The sequence below is a fragment of the Nomascus leucogenys genome, chromosome 4, assembly GCF_006542625.1.
Source record: "Nomascus leucogenys isolate Asia chromosome 4, Asia_NLE_v1, whole genome shotgun sequence".
Classification (NCBI taxonomy): Eukaryota; Metazoa; Chordata; class Mammalia; order Primates; family Hylobatidae; genus Nomascus; species Nomascus leucogenys.
The window spans coordinates 67,823,645-67,848,897 of record NC_044384.1 but is presented as its reverse complement, the minus strand read 5'-3'; the positions used below and the strand labels follow the sequence as shown (position 1 = coordinate 67,848,897).

The 25,253-nt window shown below is 45.8% G+C and overlaps 1 protein-coding gene across 10 annotated transcripts in view; it reads right to left on the bottom strand.

Moving 5' to 3' along the window:
* Positions 1–13,687: 13,687 nt before the first annotated feature.
* The window catches only part of MTCL1 (microtubule crosslinking factor 1), a 130,092-nt gene continuing 118,526 nt past the window's right edge, over positions 13,688–25,253 (bottom strand). For 9 of the 10 annotated variants that reach the window (XM_030810742.1, XM_030810744.1, XM_030810746.1 and 6 more), the window contains 4 exons: positions 25,028–25,059; positions 20,245–21,778; positions 17,518–17,574; positions 14,772–14,861 (listed from right to left, as the gene is read on the bottom strand). In XM_030810742.1, coding sequence (XP_030666602.1) covers positions 17,536–17,574; positions 20,245–21,778; positions 25,028–25,059 — 1,605 coding nt within the window. In that variant the 3' untranslated portion in view covers positions 14,772–14,861; positions 17,518–17,535. Of the gene's footprint in view, positions 14,862–17,517; positions 17,575–20,244; positions 21,779–25,027; positions 25,060–25,253 lie in introns of all 10 variants that reach the window. The other variant, XM_030810745.1, reaches the window with a different exon arrangement.

Genomic DNA, 25,253 nt, shown 5'->3' with positions numbered 1-25,253 from the left:
AGAATTCGGCTGTGAATCCATCTGGTACTGGACTTTTTTTGTTTGGTAAGCTATTGATTATTGCCTCAGTTTCAGAGCCTGTTATTGGTCTATTCAGAGATTCAACTTCTTCCTGGTTTAGTCTTGGGAGAGTGTATGTGTTGAGGAATTTATCCATTTCTTCTAGATTTTCTAGTTTATTTGTGTAGAGGTGTTTATAGTATTCTCTGATGGTAGTTTGTATTTCTGTGGGATCGCTGGTGATATCCCCTTTTTCATTTTTTATTGCATCTATTTGATTCTTCTCTCCTTTCTTCTTTATTAGTCTTGCTAGTGGTCTATCAATTTTGTTGATCTTTTCAAAAAACCAGCTCCTGCATTCATTAGTTTTTTGAAGGGCTTTTTGTGTCTCTATTTCCTTCAGTTCTGCTCTGATCTTAGTTATTTCTTGCCTTCTGCTAGCTTTTGAATGTGTTTGCTCTTGCTTTTCTAGTTCTTTTAACTGTGATGTTAGGGTGTCAATATTAGATCTTTCCTGCTTTCTCTTGTGGGCATTTAGTGCTATAAATTTCCCTCTACACACTGCTTTGAATGTGTCCCAGAGATTCTGGTATGTTGTGTCTTCGTTCTCGTTGGTTTCAAAGAACGTCTTTATTTCTGCCTTCATTTCATTATTTATCCAGTAGTCATTCAGGAGCAGCTTGTTCAGTTTCCATGTAGTTGAGCGGTTTTGAGTGAGTTTCTTAATCCTGAGTTCTAGTTTGATTGCACTGTGGTCTGAGAGACAGTTTGTTATAATTTCTGTTCTTTTACATTTGCTGAGGAGAGCTTTACTTCCAACTATGTGGCGCTGTTCTTAACCATAGTCACCATGTTGTATAGTAGATGTCCTGAACACAGTCCTCCTGACTAATTCCTCCTGACGTTATACTTTGATGAACGTCTCCTCAACCCACCACCACCCCTGCAGCCCCTGGTAACCTCTGTTCTACTCTCTGCTTCTATGAGTTCAACTTTTTTAGATTCCACATATAAGTGGGATCATGTAGTATTTGTCTTTGTGGGCCTGGCTTATTTTGCTTAAAATAATGCACCAGGTTCATCCATGTCTCAAATGACAGCATGTCCTTTTTCACATATTCCTTAAATTTTAATGCACCTACTCCCCCCAGAATCATAAATGAGAGTATTGGATCCAACAAGCATTTATTGACGGTCTCCTAAACTTATGCAGAGCACTGTGAGGTCACAAGGAAGAGACCGCTCCTGTTTCCATGGGGCCTACAAGCCAGTGTGCCCAGGAAGCCGTAATTCGTTAATTCATGGTTCCAGGAAGGACAGTAAGTTGCCTTAGCTTTCCTCTCACTGCACGTGGCAGAGCGGCGTTAGCCTGCGGAAGCCGGAAACAGAAATCAGCCTTCCCTGGCAAGTACACAGCAGCCTGCTGGGCTGTACCACCTGTCCGGACACACACAAGGTACGCTTCCGCCTTGGGGAGAAGATCTTGTCATCTTAAATGCAGAGGCAGAGGTAGGGGTTCTTGCCTTTGACGCACATGCCCCATCCGCTGCATTTTATCTGCCACCTGGAGCAGTGATTTAAAGCTCATTTTATGCTTTGTTGAAATGCCAGAGTAATGTGTTAACGGGTTGTGGCTACGGATGCTCCGAAGAGTGACGTCTGCACGGCATTGCTAGGCAACAAGGCGGGCTCCTGCACCTCACTGGGCCACTCGCGTCACTGCCCCGCCTGCAGCCCCCCGGGCGCTGATGTCGTGCTTAGGTGTTAACTGCAGCCCTTGCCTTGACTGCCATGGATGCACTTTGCTGCCTGTCTGATCTCACAGACGGCAAGTTAATCGTTGGATTGCACCTTGAAACTATCGGTTTTGAGACTGCTTTATGGGACATTTGTGCCTTGAGTACAGTGTCCCAAATTTCATTTTTAAAACATCGGCTTGGTTCTGGCTCCTCCCCTAAGTGGGGCAGGGTAAAATTAGACAAGATCTGTCGTGGCTCTGAGAAATCAGTTCAATTTAGATTTGACTTTTAGGGACACAGCGTTCTCAGGGGGATGATGCTTTTGCTTTGTTATTTGGAGTGTTTGCAGCCAGTATGGTCTAGCAGTGACCTTGTTCACCTTCAAGGTGGAGCCAAGGAGGCAAGAAGTGACTGGTGGGTCCTTTCTATGGCCAAGAGGATGGTGGCTTTTCACATGCAGAAATCCCTTCTGCATTCTTGGGGACATCAAAATTATGAGCACAGGCAGTTAGTCCTGCAACCCGGTAGCTCCTGGCTTCTGCAGGGGAAATTTTGCCTTAGCACGGTTGTGGCTGTTCCAGAGTTCCTATGTAGGGGCAGCGTAGGGGTTTCATTCTAACTGAATGGGGATGAGGGAATTTCTGGAAATGGTTGTGTCACTTTACATAGCAAGGAAAAGTCAATTGTTTATGTCCAGATATAGGAGTAAGAGGATGATGGGGATGAGAAAAGATGAGCTGAACACTTGTCTTCCTTTCCGCAAGGTTTCAGCCCTCACAGAGGGTGGGGCCTTGGTGGGGGTACCTGGGGCGGTGCACTGATGACATCTTCTTAGTGATGAACACAAATTTTCGGTAAACAAAGTAAACCTGTGGTCCTAAGGGTGCTGGGTGCCCCATCTAGTACTGTGGTTGTATACTTTTTTTCACACATTGGGTCAAAGTATTATATATACTTCAGGGTGTAGAAGTGCTTTAGGCAAATTCCCTATCTTCTTCATAAGCCATTCAGCAAATATAATAATGTGTCAGTAGTGTCTGAGTTCATCCTTCTGTGTCATGAGTTATGTGAGGATTTAACAGGCCATGATCCCTTTAGAAATGGTACCACATTAATAAAAGAAACAGTCATCAGTAGCTATTGCTTTTCTAGAATACGCTGAGGAAAGGATTCTGGTCAAATAGGTCATTTGAGGCTATTTTGCAGCCTTGAGAAGAGATGAAATGAAGTCAGTGAAATTCAAGATGTAATTTAGTCTATTAAGCTCCAGGGCAGAAGCTGGTGAACTGAGATGGGCCCAGGTCCACCATGACAGCCTACATGTGTCCTTTAGTGAGGCCAGTTCAACAACGTGCAGCCTGGCTCTGTTTGCTTTCCCAGAGGGGTGGTTAGTGCAGTGGGTTTGGGGTCAGCTTGCAAGTACCTGGTCAGTGTAGCATTGGTGTGAAAGCCTGCTTTGCCAGTTATTACTGTGTAATCTTGAGACAGCCAAATACCTTTCTGATCCTCAGTTCCTGTAGCTATAAAAGTAGGGCAGTCACCTTGATTGGCAGGTTGACTGGGAGGATTCAATGAGACAATAGCAACTTGCACTTGTTGAGCAGTTCTCATTTGACAGGCCCTGCAGTCACTCACAGCCTCATTAGTCCCTCAGAGCCACCTTGGAAAGGTGCTGTCGTTCTCCCACTTGACAACCGGAGAAAACTGAACTCCAGAGAGGGCAAGGAACATGCCCAAGATCACACAGTATGGTAGGGAGAATTTGCACCCATGTCTGTCTGACCAGACCTCAGACTCTTAAATCTGCTTACCACCATGGCTCCCAAATGTTGCTGCAAAGTGGAATTACCTAGGGAGCTTTAAAAAGTTCTGATGCCCAGATCTCACCCCAGACCAGTTACATCAGGGGGTCTCGGGTGGGGCCAGGCATTGATTTTTTTTTTTTTTTTAGACAAGGTCTTGGTCTGTCACCTAGGCTGGTAGTGTGATAGTGTGGTCATTGCTCACTGCAGCCTCAAACTCCTGGGCTCCAGTGATCCTCCTGCCTCAGCCTCTAGAGTAGCTGGAACTACAGCTATGCATCACCACACCTGGCTAATTGTTTTATTTTTTGTAGAGATGGAGTCTCACTATATTGACCAGGCTGGTCTCAAACTCCTGGCCTCAAGGGATCCTCCCAAAGGATTACAGGCATGAGCCACTGTGCCTGGCCAGGCATCAGGGTTTTTGAAACTCCCCTGGTGATCCAGTGTGCATTATAGTTTAGGAACCACTAGCTTAAGAAATTCTCCTCTACTGTTGGCTGCTGATCCTAGCTGCTCATTAGAGTCACCAGGGGAAACATTTAAAATATTACCAAAAGCCACATCCAGGAGATTCTGATTTGCTTGGTCTAGGGTGGAGCCTTAAGTCACTCTGGATGATTCTAAGATGCAGCCAGGTAGAGACTGCTGTGCCATGTTATAGGGAAAGCACCCGGCACTAGTAAGCAGCTAGAGAATGTGGGCGGTTATTGAAAGTATGTCTAAAATGAAGGTTTGGTTAGGATGTTCTTAAGATTCCTTCCCGCTTGCATTTGTAATTCCCTAGGAAAATTACTATTCACCTTTGACTCAGTGTGCTGGCTCAAGGGAGGAATGCAACCTGTACTTCTTCAAGTGTTTGGAGGAAAAAGGAATAAGTGTAGGAGCAGCATCCTGGGAATATTTAGCCCAGTCTCTTGTGCCTCATACGCGTAGTTAGTTCACTAGTGAGCTCAATTCTACTTTCATCTACCCTCTTAGCCAAAGGAACTGAAAGTTTATTTTATTATGAAGTCAGAGAGTTGAATAAGGGAGAAAAAAACTTTGGAGAGCTTTAAATTCTTTTACCTCTGTTAATGTGAAGTGGCATTTTTATATGCTGTGGAAATTCTATCTTCTGTTTTGATTTCTTTCCCTGATGTTGCTTATATATGTATTTCCATTTTTTTAGACAGTTATTCAGTCAGGATTGGCCAAGTTATGCCGCATTAATGAACAATTCCCCAAATCTCAGTGGCGTAACATAGTAAGAGCTCATTTTTCACTCATGCTTCATAAAGTGGGTCCACGTATCCCAGTCACTGAGGGATCCCCTCATGTGATGCTTCTACAATTGCTGAAGCAGAAAAAGGAACATGGTAAGTGGGCATTGGCTTTAAAAACTTCCTGCAGGAAGTGACACATGTGGCTACTGTTCACATTTTATTGGCCAAAGAACTGTACCTCACTTCAAAGGGCAGTGGAAAAGTGTGATTTTATTATGTCTTCAGAGGGAGCAAATAGAATATTTTGAACAGCTCTAATGACTAACACAACAAAATTTATATATATCTCCTTTTTGTTAGCACTACCCTGAGAACTTTGGCACCTGTCTAGAGTGTATCTCACAAGTAAAAAGCCACAAACCCACAAGACGGTATGGATGTTGCTGCCTATGTCAGTAGGACACGCTGGAGGAAGTTGACATGAACTGATGGGGTGTAAGGAGGGAGAGTTTTTTACGGGAATAGGATGAAAGGTGACTCTTCCTACAAAATGCCATAGAAGATAGTATGCCTGGAAAGGAGTAAACTGGTGTTCTGCTAGGGCATGTACTGCATGCTGTCAGCTGTTACTAAGGGATTACTATGTTAGGATGGATGGCAGGGTCCTGGGTATCAGGAGGGCTGAGCTCCTTTTCCCCACTTAGGTTTTATATTTATCTTGCAAAACTCGAAAGGAGTATTACATGCATAACCTATGTAGTACATTTTGCAATTTTCTCTCTCACTCTTTCTGTTCCCTCCCCATTTCTACCTGCAGAAATCTGATGCATTCTACAAAGGACTCTTACCAAACAGATCAGTGTGAGGTCTTCCTAGACCATCCTCCCAGACAGAATGAAGCCCTTTATGTCTTCACTGTACACTTACATATACTATTATAGCACTTACCATATTGTGTTATAATTTGCCATTTTTACAATTACATCTTTTAACAAAATGTAGTACCAGGTACTATTCTAAGTGCTTAACCAGTATTATCTTGTTTAGTCCTCATAACCTCCCTAACAGTGATTACTGTTATTACTTCCATTTTGCACATGAGACAACTCAGGCTCAGGAGTAGGTACTTTCCACAAGGCCATTCAGTGAGAAAGCACTGGAGCGGGATTGGAGCCCAGGTAATTGAACTCCCTCAACTAGGTCAGGAGCCCCTGGGGAGCAGGTAGGTCATGGTTAGCTTTGTTTCCTCACCAGGCTAGCCTAGTACTTGGCCATTAGGAGTGTTTATTAGGTGAGCAAGCACAGTAATGAAACCTGTTGATGGACCATAACTTGATTAGCCTGTTTCCAAATTTTACGGTATTATACTGCTACAAATATATCCTGTAAATTAGTTTGATTTCATTGGGGTTATTTGGGGTAAATTCCCTTAAATGAAATGATTCAAGAAATATAAGCAGTTTTATAGATAATTGCTTACATCACTCTCCAGAAATTTGGCATTTATCATTCCAACAGCTACTTTTAGGTGCACTAATTTTATCATCGCATCCTCAGTGCTTTGTTTTTATTTTAACCAATTTAAAATGATATTTATAGGGGACCACATGGGCTGGGATTGGCCTGTAGACCTGGGGCCACTGATGATTGATGAATTCATTCTGGGATTACCATGAGAATTATGAACTTTTATTTGGATTCCTGGACCCCTGTTGAAGTTTATTAGCTTGCTGGGAAGTTATAGAAGCCTCTGTCTTTGAAGTGGGGTGGGTTTTTTCAATCTAATAGACAGAAGTGGGGCCTTTCAATCTAATAGACAGAACTGGGCCTAGGAAAAAGAAGCAGTCAGCTTTCTTTGTGTTCCTTTTCTATTTTCTCAGATTAGACTGTGCAGTAGCACCGAGAGCTGTGCCTACCCAGCCCTACCCTACCAGCCCCACACCCAGAGACCTCAGTTGTCCCCTGATGAAAAAAAATTTAAAGAGAAGGAACTCATTTTTACCAAATTATAAATGACTGATAATAGTTTGGAAGCCCCAACCTAAAAGTTGGAGAAGGGGGTTGCACCTTAAAGAAACAAGGCAGAAAGGCCTGTGAACCTTGCTGTGTAATCCTGTGCCCTTAAGAGAATGGGGTTTGGAAGGTTCTTCTTGGCCCAACGCCATTTGCAGGAAGAGTGGCCTGGACTGAGAGGCAGCAGAAGAATAACCAAGGGCTTCCTTCAGTTTCTAGCTGAACAGCTGGGGTAGATTCTGGAGTTTGGCAGCGGGGCCTGCTAGAGCGTGGTTCCCGCCAAGCAGCATGCGGCTGGCCTGGTGGTGGTGAGGCTGTTCAAGCCATCGTTGGTGCTTCTCTGGGTCAACACCACAGCCTTGCAACTGGAAGCCTTCCAATCTCATCCACTTCTAATCCTTAACACAGTAATCTAAAAATGCAAATCACATTATGTAACTCCTTGCTTTTTATCTTCCAATGGCTTTTTCTCCCCCCTCACCTAGAACAAAATCTAAACCCTTTACTGTGGACCACTAGGCCTCTTTTAAGCCCCCTGACCCCTCCTCCTGCCCCTCTCTGGTGCCCTTGCCCATCTTGCTGTGACCACAGTGGCCTTCGTCCACTTCCTGGAACACACCAAGTTCATGCCCCCCAACCCATCTCAACTTTGCACCAGCTCTTCCCTCTACCTGGCAGACAGATTCTTGTTCATAGGCCTCAGAGCAAACAGCACCTACCCAGGGAGGCCTCTTAGTTCTCTATCCCACTTAGCCCTGTTTGCTATGTGTTTCTCATAACTAAGCTCCACAAGGCAGGGAGCTTGTCTTTTCTGTTTATCTCTGGTGTTTGCAATTCTTAGAATGGTATCTTGCATACAATAGGTAAACAACAAACCTTAATCCTTACAATAGCCCTGGGAAGTATTATTGTTGCTGTTTTTCAAATAAGTCTTGGCTGGGCGTGGTGGCTCATGCCTGTAATCCCAGCACTTTGGGAGGCCGAGGCAGGTGGATCACCTGAGGTCAGGAGTTCAAGACCAGCTTGGCCAACATGGTGAAACCCTGTCTCTACTAAAAACACAAAAATTAGCTGGGCGTAGTGGTGCATGCCTATAATCCAAGCTACTCGGGAGGCTGAGGCAGGAGAATCATTGCTTAAACCCAGAGGTGGAGGTTGCAGTGAACCAAGATTGTGCCATTGCACTCCAGCCTAGGCAACAAGAGCAAAACTCCATCTCAAACAAAACAAAACAAAACGAAAACAAATAAGTATTAAAGAGATGGCCTGAGGTTGCATTACTTTAAGTGTGTGAACCAGGATTCAAATCCAGATTTGTCACTCTCAGTGCCACTTGATTTTAGTGAACCAGAGTGCACTAAAGACCCACGGTCATCAAATTCACTCAAGTGACCAGTTTGTTTATGATTCAGAGCCTAATTTCCTGCTATACTGGATTCTGATACACACTGCATTCAAAGAATGATGCTGAAAGGACTAAATGCAATCAAAGAAGAGCATGACAAGTATAAAATATCTATTGGTGGCCTCTTAAAACAACTAAGATGAAAGATTTAAGATTAAAGACATCAAAGTGCCTTAATCATGTAAACTGATTGTTGAGTGTTCTAATGATTCACTGTGAATTACCTCCTTTGGGGGGAATGCTTAAAGATGTTTAAGGTAACCAGCCAGGTGCAACGGGTCACACCTGTAATCCCAATGCTTTGGGAGGCCAAGGTAGGAGACGAGCCTGGGCAACATAGTGAGACACCCTCCCCTCCACTGAAACAACCCTCCTCCTCTACCACCCCTGCCCACACAATACATTTTTTTTAAAAGTTAGTTTGTTGTGGTGGTGTGTCGCTTGAGCCTGAGAGCTGTGACGGTGCCACTGGACTCCAGCCTGGGTGACAGAGTGGAACTATCTCTAAAAATAAATAAAATAAGGTAATCAAAGGTTTTGTTTTAAAAACAGACACATACCATTACCAATGAATGGTTAAATAAAATGTGATATATCTACACAGTGGAATATTATGCAGCCTTATGGAATGAATGATACATATTACAACATGGATGTGATAGTGGCAGGAGGCAGGCAAATGCCCAGGCAGATGGGGCAAGTCCCTGGTGAAATCCCACCTCCAAGCCAAAGACAGTTAAAGCCTGAAAGTCAAGCTAAAAGTCAAATCCATGAACCGGATTGAGAACCTGTCTTCCCATTTGGCGTGCTTTCCTTTGATTGATCCCCACCTTTCACCTATTTTACATATAACTACCCTTTCCTAAGTGGTTTTCTACACTGTCATGCCCACCTTTGAGCAGTGTCTTCATTTTGATATTTTTTGCATACTCACAAACCAGTCAGCACACACTCCCTATTCTGAGCCCATAAAAATCCCGGACCCAGCCACACTGAGAGAGAAACCACCTAACCATGGAGGTGGAGGACCACCCCCATGTCTCCTCTCTGCTGAGAGCTGTTCCATCACTCAATAAAATTATTCTCCACCCTCCTTACCCTTCAAATTGTCAGTGTATCTTTATTCTTCTTGGATGTGGGACAAGAGTTCAGGAACTGCCAAACATGGGTATAAGCTATAACACAGGTGGGCTTAGTGGGTGGGGTACCTCCAGTGGCAGGCCCGGGGCTGAATGAGGCCCGGGCAGCAGGGGGGCATCTCTGGCCATGGAGGTCCCCGGTTGGCAAAGTGGCTGAGAAAAATTCTGTGTCAGATGAACCTTGGTAACTTTTCCTGAGGCTGGGAGCGGTGGCTCACGCCTGTAATCCCAGCACTTTCGGAGGCCGAGGTGGGTGGATCACGAGGTCAGGAGTTCAAGACTAGCCTGGCCAAGATGGTGAAACCCCGTCTCTACTAAAAATACAAAAAATTAGCTGGGCGCGGTGGCAGGCGCCTGTAATCCCAGCTACTCGGGAGGCTGAGGCAGGAGAACTGCTTGAACTCAGAGGGCAGAGGTTGCAGTGAGCCAAGATCGCACCACTGCACTCCAGCCTGGGCAACAGAGTGAGACTCCATCTCAAAAACAAAAAACAAAAAACAAAACTTTATGCTAATTGAAAGAAGCCAGACACAAAAGGCCGCATGATACATGATTCCACTTACGTGAACGATTCTGAATAGGCAAATCCATGGAGACAGAATTAGAGGAGTGGGTGCCAGGGGCTGAGTACAGTGACTGCTTAATGCATATGGGGTTTCCTTTCAGGCGATGACAATATTCTGTAAGTAGATAGTGGTAGTGACTGCACAACATTGTGAATATACTAAATGCCACTGAATTGTACACTTTGAAATGCAAGAATGACAAATGTTATGGGTATTTTACCACAGTTTAAAACAGTGAACTGGAAAATAGAAAACGGCAGTTGTACTTCTTAGTTCCTTTTTAAACAAAATAAATAAGCATAACTCTATCATGCTTAATAAAGTGCAGAGATCTAATGTACAACATAAGGACTATAGCTAATAATATTGTATTTGGGATTTTTGCTAAAAGAGTAAATTTTAGGTGCTCTTGCCATAACTATGTGAGATGTTAATATGTTAATTGCCTTGACTATAGTAGTCATTTTACTTTGTATATGCATATCAAAACATCACGTACACCTTAAATATATACAATTAAAAACAAATTAAATTTTAAAAATAAGGAGTTTGTAAACGTTACATTCATTGTACAGGAACAAAAAGGGTGAAACAAACGTATTACCTAAGAATTACAGGCCATTCTACAGGAAAAAAGGTTGAAGCAAATGTGTTTAAGAAATAGAATTATGATGTACACAGATATAAAAAATAGATGCATAACACTGAAAACGCTAACGTTACCTCCTGATAAGAAGAGAGGGTGAAATGTGGCCACTATTGCCCAATTTGGCTGCAGTTGGACAAGCAATATCTCTGGGCTGCTGGTGCTGGCTGTTACCCAGGGGGCAGGGCACGCCTGGCGTGTGGTCTGTGGCTATGTCTGAGGAATCTTCTGCTGCTTTCTTTAGGGCACAACTGGCACATTCATGGCAGCTCATGGAGCCATTCCCTTCAGGCAGCTGCTCCCCTTTCACAGCCATATGTGACCCACATAGCAGCCTTGGCATTCATCTGGACAGTGGTGTGGAAAATGATTTCATCCTACTGTCTTGCCTGGCCTTTAACAGTTGGAGTGCTTCCACCCTAGACTTAAGAATACATATGCCCAACTTTTAGAAAATAAGATGTGAGGAGAAGTTCCCAGACGGCTTTTCAAGGCACTGGTGCTGCCAGATGTGGCTTTTTTGATGAAAGTTCTGCTCCCAGCCTGGTTTCTGCATCACTGCCCAATGCGACCTGTGTCTATTCCTGCCCCTCACACCTCTGCTCCTCCCGTCTCCCACTTGTTTCTCCTCCTGCACATTGAAATGCTTCCCGTACTGCCAAGCCCAACTCAAGCCCTACTGTACTTAGAATTTCTACCACACCGTTTTTGCATTTTATTGCTTTTGTGCCTGGGAATTTTATCTCTTCCAACCAGTTGGAAAGTTCTGTGGTGGTCAGAGCTTTTTCCTTGCAATTTTGGGGTGTCCCACAGTGGTATACGCCTTTACTGCCTGACACCCTCTATTCTAATTGCACCCTGATTTTCCTTTGCTGGGTCTTCCTGTCACCATGATGGGCTCAGAGCCAGACATGAGACTTAATCCCTACCAAATGAGAATCATCGGCCCTGGGCTTTCACTGGAGCTCCTGGTAAGAGATCCCCTTTCTCTAGGAGTTGCTAAACTAATAGGAGCAGCTGAGGACCATCGTTGCCAATTTTTGTGATGCTTGTCTGAGAATAAAGCCACACAGAGTAGACAGAGTTAGGAGACTGAGCAAAGTCCTGATGGCATGGTTTGAGGCTGTCAGTCGTGAGAGCCACAACTTCCCTTCTTGTTGGTGGCTGGTTGCTTCCAATTGAAGGAATACCAATGTACCTCTCAGCATTTGCAATCTGCACAGAATAGGCAAAGAATATTTACTGACCTGCTGATTGTTTGTTTGCAGGTATATCTAGAGTGGTAAAGTGAAATATTTATATTTTGCATTTATTGGAAGTTTTTATTGGCCAGGCACAGTGGCTCATGCCTGTAATCCCCGCACTTTGGGAGGCTGAGGCGGACAGATCCTCTGAGGTCGGGGGTTCGAGACCAGCCTGACCAACATGGAGAAACCCCATCTCAACTAAAAATACAAAATTAGCTGGGCGTGGTGGCACATGCCTGTAATCCCAGCTACTTGGGAGACTGAGGCAGGAGAATCTCTTGAACCCAGAAGGCGGAGGTTGTGGTGAACTGAGATCATGCCATTGCATTCCAGTTGGGGCAACAAGAGCGAAACTCCATCTCAAAAAAAGTTTTTAGGCTGGGTGCGGTGGCTCATGCCTGTAATCCCAGTACTTTGAGAGGCAGAGGCAGGTGGATCACGAGGTCAGGAGATCAAGACTATCCTGGCTAACAGAGTGAAACCCCGTCTCTACTAAAAAAAATACAAAAAATTAGCTAGGCATGGTGGCTGGCGCCTGTAGTCCCAGCTACTCAGGAGGCTGAGGCAGGAGAATGGCGTGAACCCGGGAGGCGGAGCTTGCAGTGAGCCGAGATGGCGCCACTGCACTCCAGCCTGGGCAACAGAGTGAGACTCCACCTCAAAAAAAAAAGTTTTTATTGTGGTAAAATCTACATGCCATTTATCATTTTAACCATTTTTAAGTGTACAACTCAGTGGTATCAAGTATATTCACTGTGCACCATCACCACTGCCCATTTCCAGGACTTTTTCATCATCCTGAACTGACACTGTGTACCCATTACACACAAATTCCCCATTCCCTCCTCAACCCTTGATAACCACTGTTTTACTTTCTTTGACTCTGACTACTCTTGATACATAAACGAGATACATGGAACCAAATAATTGCCATTTTGTGATTGGCTTATTTCACTTAGAATAATGCCCTCAAGGTCCATCCATGTTGTAGTATGTCAGAATTTACCTTTTTTAGGGCGGAATAGTATCCTTTATATGTATATACCACATTTTGTTGATCCATTCATCTGTCAATGGACAACTGAAGTGTTTCCACCTTTTGGCTATTATGAATAATGCTGCTATGAACATGGGTGTGCAAACACCTGTTTGAGTCCCTACTTTTGGTCCTTTTGGGTGTATATCCAGAAGTGGAATCCCTGGATCCTATGGTAATTTTATGTTTAACTTTTTGAGGAAGCCGTACTGTCTTCCACAACAGTTGGGCCATTTTACTTTCCCACCAACAGTGCTCAAGGGTTCCAATTTCTCCACATCCTTGCCAACACTTGTTGGTTTTTATTTTTTGAAAATATTTCAGTTTAAGGATGAAGCTGTGGTAATGCTAGGATAGCCTATTACATTAGCAGCTCATCTAGATAAGAAGAAAATTGTTGGGTTAATGAAGCATTAAATGAAATATTAAAGCCAGAAGCTTCAGCCTGAAGTCATTCTTTTTGGGCTCTTCAGTAGCATCACTTCTTTCTACTCCACCAAACACTGAGAGGCGGGCTCCTCTCAGGATCAGAGATGGAAAGGCCTCTTCTAGAGTTATGGGCCACTCCCTCTCTCCTAATGAGCAGAGCGGGAAGAGAGGCCGGGCACACTGACTTCTAGGTAACCAGTTTCCTCACATCCCCGCCCACACCACAGTTTTGGCTTTTCAACAATAAAGCTGTCTCTCTATCCTAGGACTCTCTTACGGGGAACAGTAAAACTGCAACATGATCACGTACCCAAAGAGTGCATTCCCAGCAAGATACATTAGCAGCTGTTGCCTCTTTACATGATCTCTTCTCTCCCTCATTCCCCTAGCTACGGAAAACTTTCCATCTGAGTCCTTAGGAAAAGATGGAGGGTGTGTGAAATGAGAGACCGAGACATGCTGCCATCTCAGAAGGGCTTTATTTCTACTTCATCACGGTCTCATACAGACTCAGAGGCACCATCATGTGTTTCCATTTGGTATCCTCGTGACTTTTTGTAGTGTTTTCTCTTAAGAAAACTTTGAGTAAACTCTGTACATTGCCAGTTAATCTTTTCACAATAATTTAAAAATGTTGTTGCTGTTGGATCATCGATGCAAGAAGACCAACAATAAAAGTACAGTACAAGGAAATTCACAACATATTACAGTGGAACAGACTGAGTCACATTTAGGTGATGGCGAGGACACAGTAGCAGTATATACATGCACCCGAAGACGTGCAAGCCAAGTAGGATAATAGAAGGATCATACAGTGAATTTTCTAAGCCCACTGAGGATTTTGTACCTTTTCAAAATCATCCTGTATCCCCTCCAGTATACAGAATATCTGTCTTGTCTACTGGCTTCATGGCTTCTTCACTACAAAAAGTTCACTGAATCGGACAGTCTGAAGCATTAAAAAATTCTTAAAAAACAGTAACACTGACAAAATAAAATTAACTTAATCCACTCTAATTCAACATGGAAATAAACCAAACCAAAATGTAACAGTGCAAATTTAACAGAGAGGCAGTCAGGTATTGACAGCGAGGGTGTTCAGAATCTCTTAAAATGTACATTTTTTAAAACTTTTATTTTTTAAATCTATTTATACCTTATTTACCTTTTCGTTTAATATACTGTGTGTAAAAAAGATGGAGACAAAAATAGTTTTCTGAGCTATGAAAAAAATTAAGTTATTACAGGCACATTTACTGTTTCATTCTAGAAACATCTCAGTTTCACAGGTTGAACATTCAGCAGCTGTGTGTTTTTAAAAAACATTCTTTGACCTTGAGAAAACTAGATCTCTCCTTTTGGGCAGAGTTTTGTTCATGGTGATGGTGTGGTTATGCAAATTACAGTGAATTATACTGTGATAATCCATGCAAGCTTGCATCTCGGTGTGGCGGCTCCTCGGGCGGCTCCTCGCCACCATGCTCCTCCAAGGACGTCGGGTCTCCGGGTGACTGAGGCTGTGAGGCAGTGGGGGAATGTGGGGCCCAACGCGACGGAGGGCGACGGTTTGCTGGTCTCTCGGGTCTGGAGAAGCAGGGCTCTAGGGATGGAGCTAGTGCAGAACAAGGTAGTTCCTTCAGAGCCGAGAAAGGGAGACAGGGTTACTTAGACCGGCAGTGTCACCAGTGGATGATTCCCCCAAGCACACTTCTCAACAGACTCAAGTGAGATGAAGTATAAACCACAGGCAACTCGTGAATATTAACTACTTTCTATGCTCATGCAGAATAACTTAAAATAATAAAGAATTCAACACAAATGATCAGTGACATGAATGGGAAGAGACCAATTATGATTAAACACAGCAATACTGTGAGATGAGTCAGCTTGCAAAGCTCCTTTAGAATTGGGCGGGGGTATACAGAAGACATGACAGAGTGACTGTGGCAGCGGTCTCCACAGGCCACTTCATCATATTCCTATCTGGTAGATCTCTTCATTTGGCCCTTTTGTATGATCTATTTAGCTACAGTGGACAAGTGAACCGGTCCTATAGGGCCTGGATCTACTGGGAGCCCACAAAGAGACCTCTGATTTCATTCAGCTGTGTTAGCAATGGTAGTCATCTTAAACGAACTCCGCTACTGTTTATTTGAAATTGACTGGGAGTAGATTAAACAAACTCCCACAACATGGCAAAAAATGCTGCAGGCAGAAATTTTAATTTGGGTCTAATTTTCTTTAATGACTGTTCAATTGCAGCAGCATTTAAAAAAAGTAGAATCAGAATGTACTGGTGGTTTTGTGTTTCAGGCATCCTGACGTTCTGAGAACAGGTGATGCAAGACACACTGAACCATGTGCAAACCACCTAGAATCCTTATTCTCAAGCTACTTTGTTTTTAAAGAATGTTGAGCTCCTTGTCCTTACTTTACATGTTACAAAACCAGGACACCCAAATTTGGAATTTGCTGATACACAGAAGTGTAAAAAGCTGTGGCATGAGGAAACTGAGTTGCCCAGCATGGAGCCCACTGGCTGGAATGACACTCAGACACTGGAAGCCAAGGTGAACTGAATGGAAGGCACAGGAAGGATGACAGAGAACAAGGACCCTCAAAGAAAGGAAGTGAGTTGGAGGATTTAAAAAGATGTGACAAGCAACTGAAAAGACCTGGATGAGGACAGCCCAGCCAGTGGTGCAGGGGAGCAGCAGCGGGGGAAGGACAGACGGCTGCACGGAATGGACAGTGTCACTCGGGAGAAGATGGAACACGGCAGAGACAGCATGGCCCGAGGACAGTGTGGGAGCCACAGGCTTCCAGAAGAGCAATGGGGCGAGTGGTTTCCCTGCCTCCCTCTGGGGTAAGCAGAAAAGTAACAGTGGCCCTGGAGACTATGCTTCATGCTCCCTGCTGCTTTTGTGGCTGGAACTTCATATGGCCACAGGGAGAAGCTTCTGTTCCCAAAGCATTATGCTAACAGTACCGTGACAACCAGAAATACCTCTCCAGTTAAAACCCCACCAGTGCCACCAGCCACCAAGATGCAGACTAACCCAAGGTGCTCCTGTGTCCTCATCTCACTGCAGCCCACAGTGCTTGACTGGGACACACAGTTCGGGAAATCTGTGTGTTTTGTGTCTGTGCTCCCCTTGTTGTAAGAGTAGTGTGTGTGTTGTGTATTGTGTATCTGTTCTGTGTGTGTTGTGTGTTGGTGAAGCTGCTGTCATAGGTTTATCTGACACCACTGTATCCCATTTCCCCTGGCTGGTGCTGAAGGGCAGGCTTTTTATGAGACCATTTAGTACCCCCTCTTTGCCAGCCTCTGCTTGTGAAGGAAGAAACGTTGTGAGTCTGCATTCAAGTAAATGAACCTTTTCCTTAGTAACACACCAGCATGTTCAAGCAAATGATGCCGTGCTTTCCCGAGAAGCCACTGTGGTCGCTGCATGGCATGGTGTCCTGGGATGCTGCCCCTGTAGCACGTTTCTGGGAAATGGCTCTCCCCATGTTCCCTGTCATCTTTTCATGGGGATACATCTGTTGTATTTGACAACAGATACTATTGTACTTAACACTTCGAGTTAAGGCCAGTGGATGAGGTGGGTGGATGACTATATCCTTGATCAAAAAGTGTATCTTTTCTCATGTGCTTTGACTCAGACTCTGAAAGCAATTCTGAGAGAAGTTCTCAAGATATTTGGAGTGGGGATGATTTTGTTGTTTATTCATTCAACAAATATTTATTGAGCATTTACTCTGTCACCTACGGTGCTCACTTGGAAGGACAAGGTATACTTGGGTTCATTCCTTGTGGTATGGTTGTTGAAAAATGAAAAAAAAAGCCTTAACACATTAGGGTCACACCTCATTTCAGCACATGTCAGTACACGTATGTAACCAAAATGTTGACCAGTCCTGGGTGGCTGGGCCCAAAGACCCCCCCAGGCAAGACCCCTGTGCCTAGGATGTCCCCTCCTGGCCAGTATCTACTCAATTCTCTGAAAGCATATTGGCTGCAAATGTACAAAAGCAGAGATATCTCAGCAGAATCTCTATAACCTAAAAACCCTTCTTTGCATTGAGTGGTCAACCCTCTAGCAGGGCAGATGAGTCTCTGGCCTTGTCAATCTGTTCCTGGGTTTAGGCAAACCTCCTGGAACTTGGGGTGAGCGAGGGTGCTGCCACCGGGCAGAACTCCCTCGGGTGATGAGTGTCAGGTGCCAACTGCGAGTTACACAACACGACCTCTCCAGACAGTTGGGAAACAAGGAAGAAAGCACTTACAGCGTGAGGCAGGCAGGGCTAGAGTCCCCAGGGGGCAGTTAGTAAGACAGTTTGGTTCTGGACAGAACAGACAGAGAAAGAAAAGAAAAGCAAGAAGGTTGGAAAGTGTTTTTTTAAACAGGAGAACAATAAAGGTTTAAAGTGAGCAAGCCCGGAGGTAGAGGACCGTCCCTCTCACTCAGGGATAGCCACCAGGAGAGACTTGCGGGCTCTCAGATCTAGCACATTCACTCCAAGGCTGGTGTGGGGAAATGGCCAGGCGCTGGGCACACAGGCCTGCCCTCTGCCATCTGCCCAGAGAGGAGAAGGCAACTCCATGGAGGAGCCACAGACCTCCCTCTAGTTTCTATGCTTCCGAGTCACCCTTTAGCATTTAACATTTCAAACAGCATTTTGGCAAACAGAGATATGGAAATTGCATGACTGGTATCTAAAACAGAGACTATTATATGGCTACGTTTGTTTTGGTCACAACAGCCAAGCTACTGCCACTTACTCTAAAAAGTTCCCCTCACATTTTCCACTTAGGGGAGGGAGGAATAGCATTCCATTTTCAGATTCTTTCTCTTCACACCGGAACTCCTCATGGCTTCTCTCCGCACTGCTGAACTAATGCCATGGCGTCGAGAGAAAAAGAGGCCTGAGTGGCTTACGGGATGACAGTGCAGTGAGAAAGGCAGATTTCTTGTCACCTGCATCACTTCTGGGTGTGGATGCCTGAGTGAACATTCAGGGAAAGATTCCGCAACAGGGCACTGGGTGGGCTTGGAATCAGAAGTAGTCTTGGGGATTTGGGAATGCATACCTAGAACTACTGCATAATTTATGGAGCAATGGGAAGGGGTTGCAATGGCCTGAATATATTACATTAATTCAGGAACAATCCCACTGGAATCTAGAACAAGCAAAATTCCAACAGAAATGGAAAAAATAGCCCGTGGCATTTAGATGCTGCCGATGAGTGCTCCATGCCTGCTCTGAGTCCCTGCAACTGTGCTTCCTTCACATCATCTCTTTTGGTGGCAAACACACCAAGTGAAGAGAAAATCTAAATGAATACTTTACAGAGGACAAAAGGGGTTGGGCGCCACTTTGTACTGATAAAACCGTTTTCATGCCATAATGCTGGGATTCCATCAAGAACCTATTTTTGCTTGCAGGATTCACTATTCGTAATTCAAAGCATTTTGTTTTGGTTCCTAAAAAATAATTTCTATTTGGTGTGTAATATAAATAGACAATACAGACACAGCCAGTTAATGCTTTGTGACATAGCCCCAATTTCAACTGAGATTCAGAGCCCTAAGAAGGCAGGCCACTCACATATAAACAGACCCTTCCACGACAGGAGGACTTACCTGAGGACCCCAGAAGGATGGGGTAACAGTAGCCCAAAGAAGACACCATTTGTCACCTGAGAACATTCAACCAGCAGTTTGTCCTCAGAGCATGCAAACAACTTTATCACGAAGACTCAGATCTTGGAACATGTAGGCCATGTATTCTCAATATTTGTATTAGGTGTGAACCATATGGAATTGCCATTTCTGTAAGCCATTGGCAGTTCCACAGGTCTGACCTATTCAGATTTCAAGCCTGCATTCTGAGTTAAACATTCACTGGTGGGCCAGACTGGGAAGCTAGCCATCATTTACCCTCTTGTGGGAAACATGGGCCAGGTGAAACAGGCAATAACACCTTCCTCCTCTCCCTGCCCATGAAGCCAGGGCTGCTCGGGTCCTGGCGAGAAAGCAGTGGGCAGACCAGGAGCAAGCTGCCGTCCTCCTCCTCCTCTGACCCCTGCCATCTGCAGGAGCAGCCTGGCTCAGAGAGTGCTCATGGGGCCAGGTGTTCCCAGTGTGGAGCCTGTCCATCCGGACGCCTGGCGAGTTGGAATCACTCGCTGGACAGACACGTCATCTCTGTGCTGCACAAACCACAAAGTGGCATCACCATAGCCATCACCACTAGCATCATCATCAGGCTTTCATTTTGCTCACTGTTGAAGTGGAAATGGGAAGCGTTTTGTAAAGTGGTGTACAAAAACACCACATGTGGATATGCATCAGAACCCAATTCATAGTGGATTGATTTGTAATATCAAGGGCAATAATGATAATCATATTAGGGCAGGATTTTGATTTTGTCTATTTGTTTCACTTGGTTTTACTGCTAGGGGGGCTCATGGCCACAAAGAGGGTAAGTGATTTGTGAGCTGCCAGATGGCTGTTTTGTAAGGAAGCCAGCCCAGGAATCAAGATCTTGTGGCTCCTGATGAGATGTGCTCGTGCTCACGTGGTCCAGACCCTCTCCAGCTCACCTCATGCTGTCACATATGAAGGTCTGCGGTATGCAGAAAGCCTGACACAACTATGCCATAGTTTGTACATGTGCACAAATTCACACAGAAAGAAGGCAAACTAACCCCAAATGAAACGGCCTGATAAATAAGGATCAATCACTTAGACTGGTGACAGAACCCAAATCAAACCATGGACTATATGATTTCCCAAGGACAATCAAATAACATTTTCTTTAAAAAAGTTGCTCAGGGTTTTTTGTGCCTATTCTATTCTCCCATAAACCTAATACCTCCCCAGCTCCTGACAACCAATCATGGACGATTCCTGAGATCAAATGACAGAGCACAATCCCAAGTCCCAACCTGCCCCACAGCTAAAGGGAAGAGCTGGTGGAGAAGGGTGTGGGGCACTCAGCATTCATTACCTCCATGGGCCCTGGCTCGGCTGTGTCCCCCAGCGAGTGGCTGTCGCTGTGGAGACCCGGGGGCCCATGGGCAGCCTGCCTCCTCTCCTCCTTTAAGGCATGTTCCAGCAGCTTCTTGTTGAGGATCCGGGCCACGTTCTCAGTGAGGGTGTAGCCAGGGGGAGCAGATAAGTCCTGCCTCACTGGGGTGCCCTCTCCCCCTTCCTCCCTGCACATCTCTGAGCCCACCCCAATGGGGCTAGGCGACCTTCCTCGGGAATTGGTGCCTGTTTCCTGGCCTGGGACCAGCTCTGGTGGCGGCTCTGCTGAGCGAGACCGACTGCCGGCCCGCAGCCCCTTCTGGAAGGGGTCCTGCACCACGGGGCTGTGGTCAATGATGTTGAAGAGGCTGGAGAGGCCATCGTTAATGGTGGTGTGCACGGGGCTCTCCCTTGTGGTGGTGGAGCGGGCCCAGGCTGACTCACTGTACCCTTTCTGGGCCATCCCTGTTGAAGTCCTGTTATTTGGCTGGTCAGCTTTGGGGAGGGGCTTCCTCTGCAGCTTGGGAGAACCATACTTGGGGGAGCAGCATGTGCGTTCAAACTTGGCCTGCACCTTCTCGATGGCAGGGGCCACCTGTCTGCTCCTAAGGCTCCGGGAAGGAGACGACACGGGTGTAGCACCGCCCCCAGCCTTTGGCGTGAGACACTTGTGGGGGCTGCTGGTGACACCGCTGCCACGCAGGGCTTCAGTCTGCAAGCCCACACTGATGGTCTGAACAGTCTGGGTCCCCATTGTCCGGGACCCATTGGTCTGGCAGGCCATGTCCTTGACTTGCAGCTCGCCAGGGCCAGAGCAGATGGCATTCCTGACAGAGAAGGCCACCTCCTTCATGTCATCACTCAAGTTCTTGGACATCTCCAGGCTGTGCAGTGGGGAGGCAAACCCCAGGGAGGTACAGAGGGGACTATCAAGGGGGCGCCGTGCCCCCTCCATATAGTCCCGGGAGTGCCTGGGGGAGGTGCAAGGCCACCTGCTGAGCATGGGTTCTGGAGGGCCACCCTTGGTGTCTCCCAGGCTCCCTCTGGCTCTGCTTGTGGGAAAGGGACCCTCGCCACCCGCCGCCGTGATGCTGTCGACCCTGCGCACGGCAGGTGGGCTGTGTAACACGCGCACCCCCGACTGCTCGGTGAGGACATGGCTCCGCAGCGGCTGCTTCTGGCAGTGCTCTGGGCTGGTCATGGTGTCCGTGGTCATGGTGACACTTGTGGTCAGGTACCAGGAGGAGTCGGGGAAAGGCTCTGTGCTGTCCTCGTGCCCTGCGCACCCCACCTCGGTCCTGTCGGCCCAAAGGTCCGGCCCCCCACCATTGTGGCCCCTGTTGGGTGTGTAGTCCCAGCTCTTGTTGAACTCCTCAATGTACTTGAGGTCGTCTGGAGACAGGGGTGGGGTGATGTCCTCCTTGCTGCTGGTGGACGGCAGGCCCTTCTCAGGCAGGAAGGGGGAGATGTCCATTAGACGCTGGAACTCAGACATGGAGGACACGGACACCGCCCTGGGAAAAGCAGAAAAGAGGGTGTCAGTACCTGCCAGGGAGCCTCTGACACACCACAGCACCCATGTCCTGCCCTGCATGAGAAGTGTCAGTGAAGGCACCCGCTTCCACCCACACCAGGAGAACACTTTCAGCTGCTCATGTGCTGCACTCACAGACTTACCCTGTGGGCATTTATTGGACTCTGTGTGGCTCTGGAATTGTTCCTGAAGCCTTGCATTGGTTAGAATTTAATATAACCAACTCTGGCTCACACCTGTAATCCCAACACTTTGGGAGGCCATGACAGGAGAATCACTTGAGGCCTCAGTGCCTCAGTGAGAATTCTCAGGAGACTCACTCAGACCACAACCGAAGGGTGAAGACGGTGAGCCATGGCGATGGCCAGGTTTTGGCAAGCTGCCACCCAACGGATACAGATTTGGTGTGGATTCTTCCAGGTGTTAGCACTTTCAATTTGCAATGAGTTCGCTGAATGCCTCTCACATGCCCGGCAGGTGCTGCAGGGGTGCCAGCAATGCTTCCAGGCTAAGACAGAAAGTGGCTGGAGTGCTTGGGCATGACTACCACCAGGGCAAAGAAGTGGTGGTCAGGAACAGGGCTAGGGCTGGCTGTGCCTGCTGGCTCTGGCAACAGAACCTCTTTGGCCTGGAATCCCTCCAGCTAGGGTGGGATAGGGAGATGCGGTGTCTGTAGACTCACTGTCCAGATTCTTATAGGACATACTGATATTCCTTTCACCCCACAAAGCACAGGCTTAAACCTAGGGATCGAAACTAGTGCAGGCCCTGTGGAAGGGGTCCCAGATTGAGTGTATGGACCACTCCTCCATAGGACCTATTAATGATGATGAGGCCAGAATTGGGGTCTGCTCTGAGCAAGTCCCTGTACCGTGTGCACTGGTACACAGAACCAGCAAAGCTCTGGGCAGCTTTGCTGACAGCTGGCTTCACCCTGGGGGCAAGGCACCCATCCGTGTGGTCAGCACCATGGGGTAAAACAGCAGGCTAAAAGTGACATTGTTAGGCATTCCATCTTGTTATCTTTTTGTTGTTAGAAATAATCTACAAACTGTCCAGTGGTGCTTTGAATAACTGCAAGCTGGCTATATCCAGTGCCAGAAAGGAAGGGGAATGGTAGGGATGGGTTGATTTGTCCCAAGGTCATGAGCTTTCCAGCAAGTATGAATTTCCTTCTTCTCAATTCAAGGAGTTGCTGAGTTAATAATGAGTTTCAGAACACTGTTTGCTGGGGACTGTAAGTGCCAAACACATGCCAACACCCTGGTCCTTTTCACATTTCTGTGGACATAGCTCATCTAACTCCCACTTTTGCCCACAGAGGAACTGTCTCAGAGTTAGATCAGTGGCACCTACCTGGTGGGAACTCAGTGCCTCTGGGGCATATGGATGGATATGGTGGAACAGAGATGATAAAGACACAGAAAGCAGAGGCATTAACCTCAGCAGTGGCCAAAGCAAACAAAACCATGATGAGAAAACCCAGGACCCATCTGGAGTGTGTGTAGGCGCTTGCAGGTGCATCGAAGAGAGTATGGTGGAAACACACCGGGCAGTCGGAATCAGAGGAAAAGGGGATGGTGGGGAGGGCACATCCAGTTTTCAGTTTGGACATTTCGAGATATATATATATTTTTTTTTCTTTTTTCTTTTCTTTTTTTTTTTGAGACGGAGTCTGACTCTGTCACCCAGGCTGGAGTGCAGTGGCACAATCTCTGTTCACTGCAACCTCTGCCTCCCGGGTTCAAGCAATTTTCTTGCTTCAGCCAATATTTACATTTTACAACAAGCACGTATTACTTTTGAAAGCATAAAGCTTGATGGCTTGAGTGCTGAAGTACAGTTGCTCCAAAGCCTAACTGGAAACACTGACGTGGCGCTGCTGTGAATGGGGAAGGTAGGAGGGTGTAATGACTAAACTGTTTACTGTTTGTTTTGTGCCATGTGCTGCTTTCATTCTGTGTATTAACATATGTAAGCTGCAAAAAAAAAAAAAAAAAAAAAAAAAAAAAAAGATAATCAAAATACCTCCTGTATACAGATGAGGAAACTGAGGCAGAAAGCAGTTGAGTAACCTACCCACGGAGGCAGAAGCGACTTAAATCCAGGCAGTTTGGGCTGGGCACGGTGGCTCATGCCTGTAATCCCAGCACTTTGGGAGGCTGAGGCGGGTGGATCACCTGAGGTCAGGAATTCGAGACCAGCCTGGCCAACATGGCGAAACTCTGTCTCTATTAAAATACAAAAATTAACCGGGTGTGGTGGAGTTTGCCTGTAATCCCAGCTATTCGGGAGGCTGATGCAGAATTGCTTGAACCCAGGGGGCAGAGGTTGCAGTGAGCCAAGCCTGTGCCATTGCACTCCAGCCTGGGAGACAGAGCAAGACTCCATTTCAAAAATAAATAAACAAACCAACCGACCAACCAACCAACCAACCCAGGCAGTTTGGCTCTAGAGCCTGAGCTCTCAAGTACTGGCCTGTACCACCCAAGAAAGACCAGAGAAGACAGCGTGAAGGACAGAAGTGTGCCACAGGCCCGGCTAGGTGCTGCAGAGATCTGGCAGAGAGCAAATGGGAAGGGGACAGTCATTCACAGACTCGAAGTTCAGAGGAAAATCAAGGATGAGGCGATCTGGAAATGCTGAATTGCCTGAGAAGAAATTTCATGTAGTAGAAATGGTATGTATTCATTTGGAGAATGAAGAAAAAGTAAAACTGGAGGAAATTAAACTGGAGGAAATTAAACTGGGGAGGAAAAAACTGGTGTGTAACTAACAACCACATCAACCACTATATATCTTCTTCAAGGACTACTGCCAGAAAATATTTTAATAAATTCTCTTAGTGGAGCTTTTAAATAGTGTATAAAGCGTCTCACAGCATACAAAAGAGAGTTTTCCCAGACTTCAAATGAGAAAAAAGAGGTTTCCATGGACCTTTCAAAAACCACTAAACACAAACATTCCTTTGTATACATAACACAACGACAACTGGAAAGTCCTTACCATAAAACTCATACATGTGTGACACAGCACGTCTAACTTCTTTGTTAATAATCAAAAATACCATGTTTATGAAATGAATAATAAAGCAGCCACTTCTTTAGAAATGGCATAATTTTAAGTCATTTTGAAGAGAGTGGTAAAATAGACTGCACTGACAAAACAAAATTTTAAGACCAAGACATTTTTATTCTAGTAATCTATTATTTTCATCAATCTTACTTACCTTTGAAGATTTCCTTTGTGATTTTCTTCTTCCTATAAAGAAGAAATAACTTCATCTGAATCAGTTAATTTTGGTTGCCTAGAAGCCCTGAATGTACTTAAGTGATTTGTTTGCTCTGCACCCCCAGGAAAACACCATTTAAAATGTGCACTGAGGCCAAGCTCTGGTTAGGAGTGCTACTGCTCTGAGGCCTTTGAAGTACAATCATCAAAGCGAGTCCACAGCA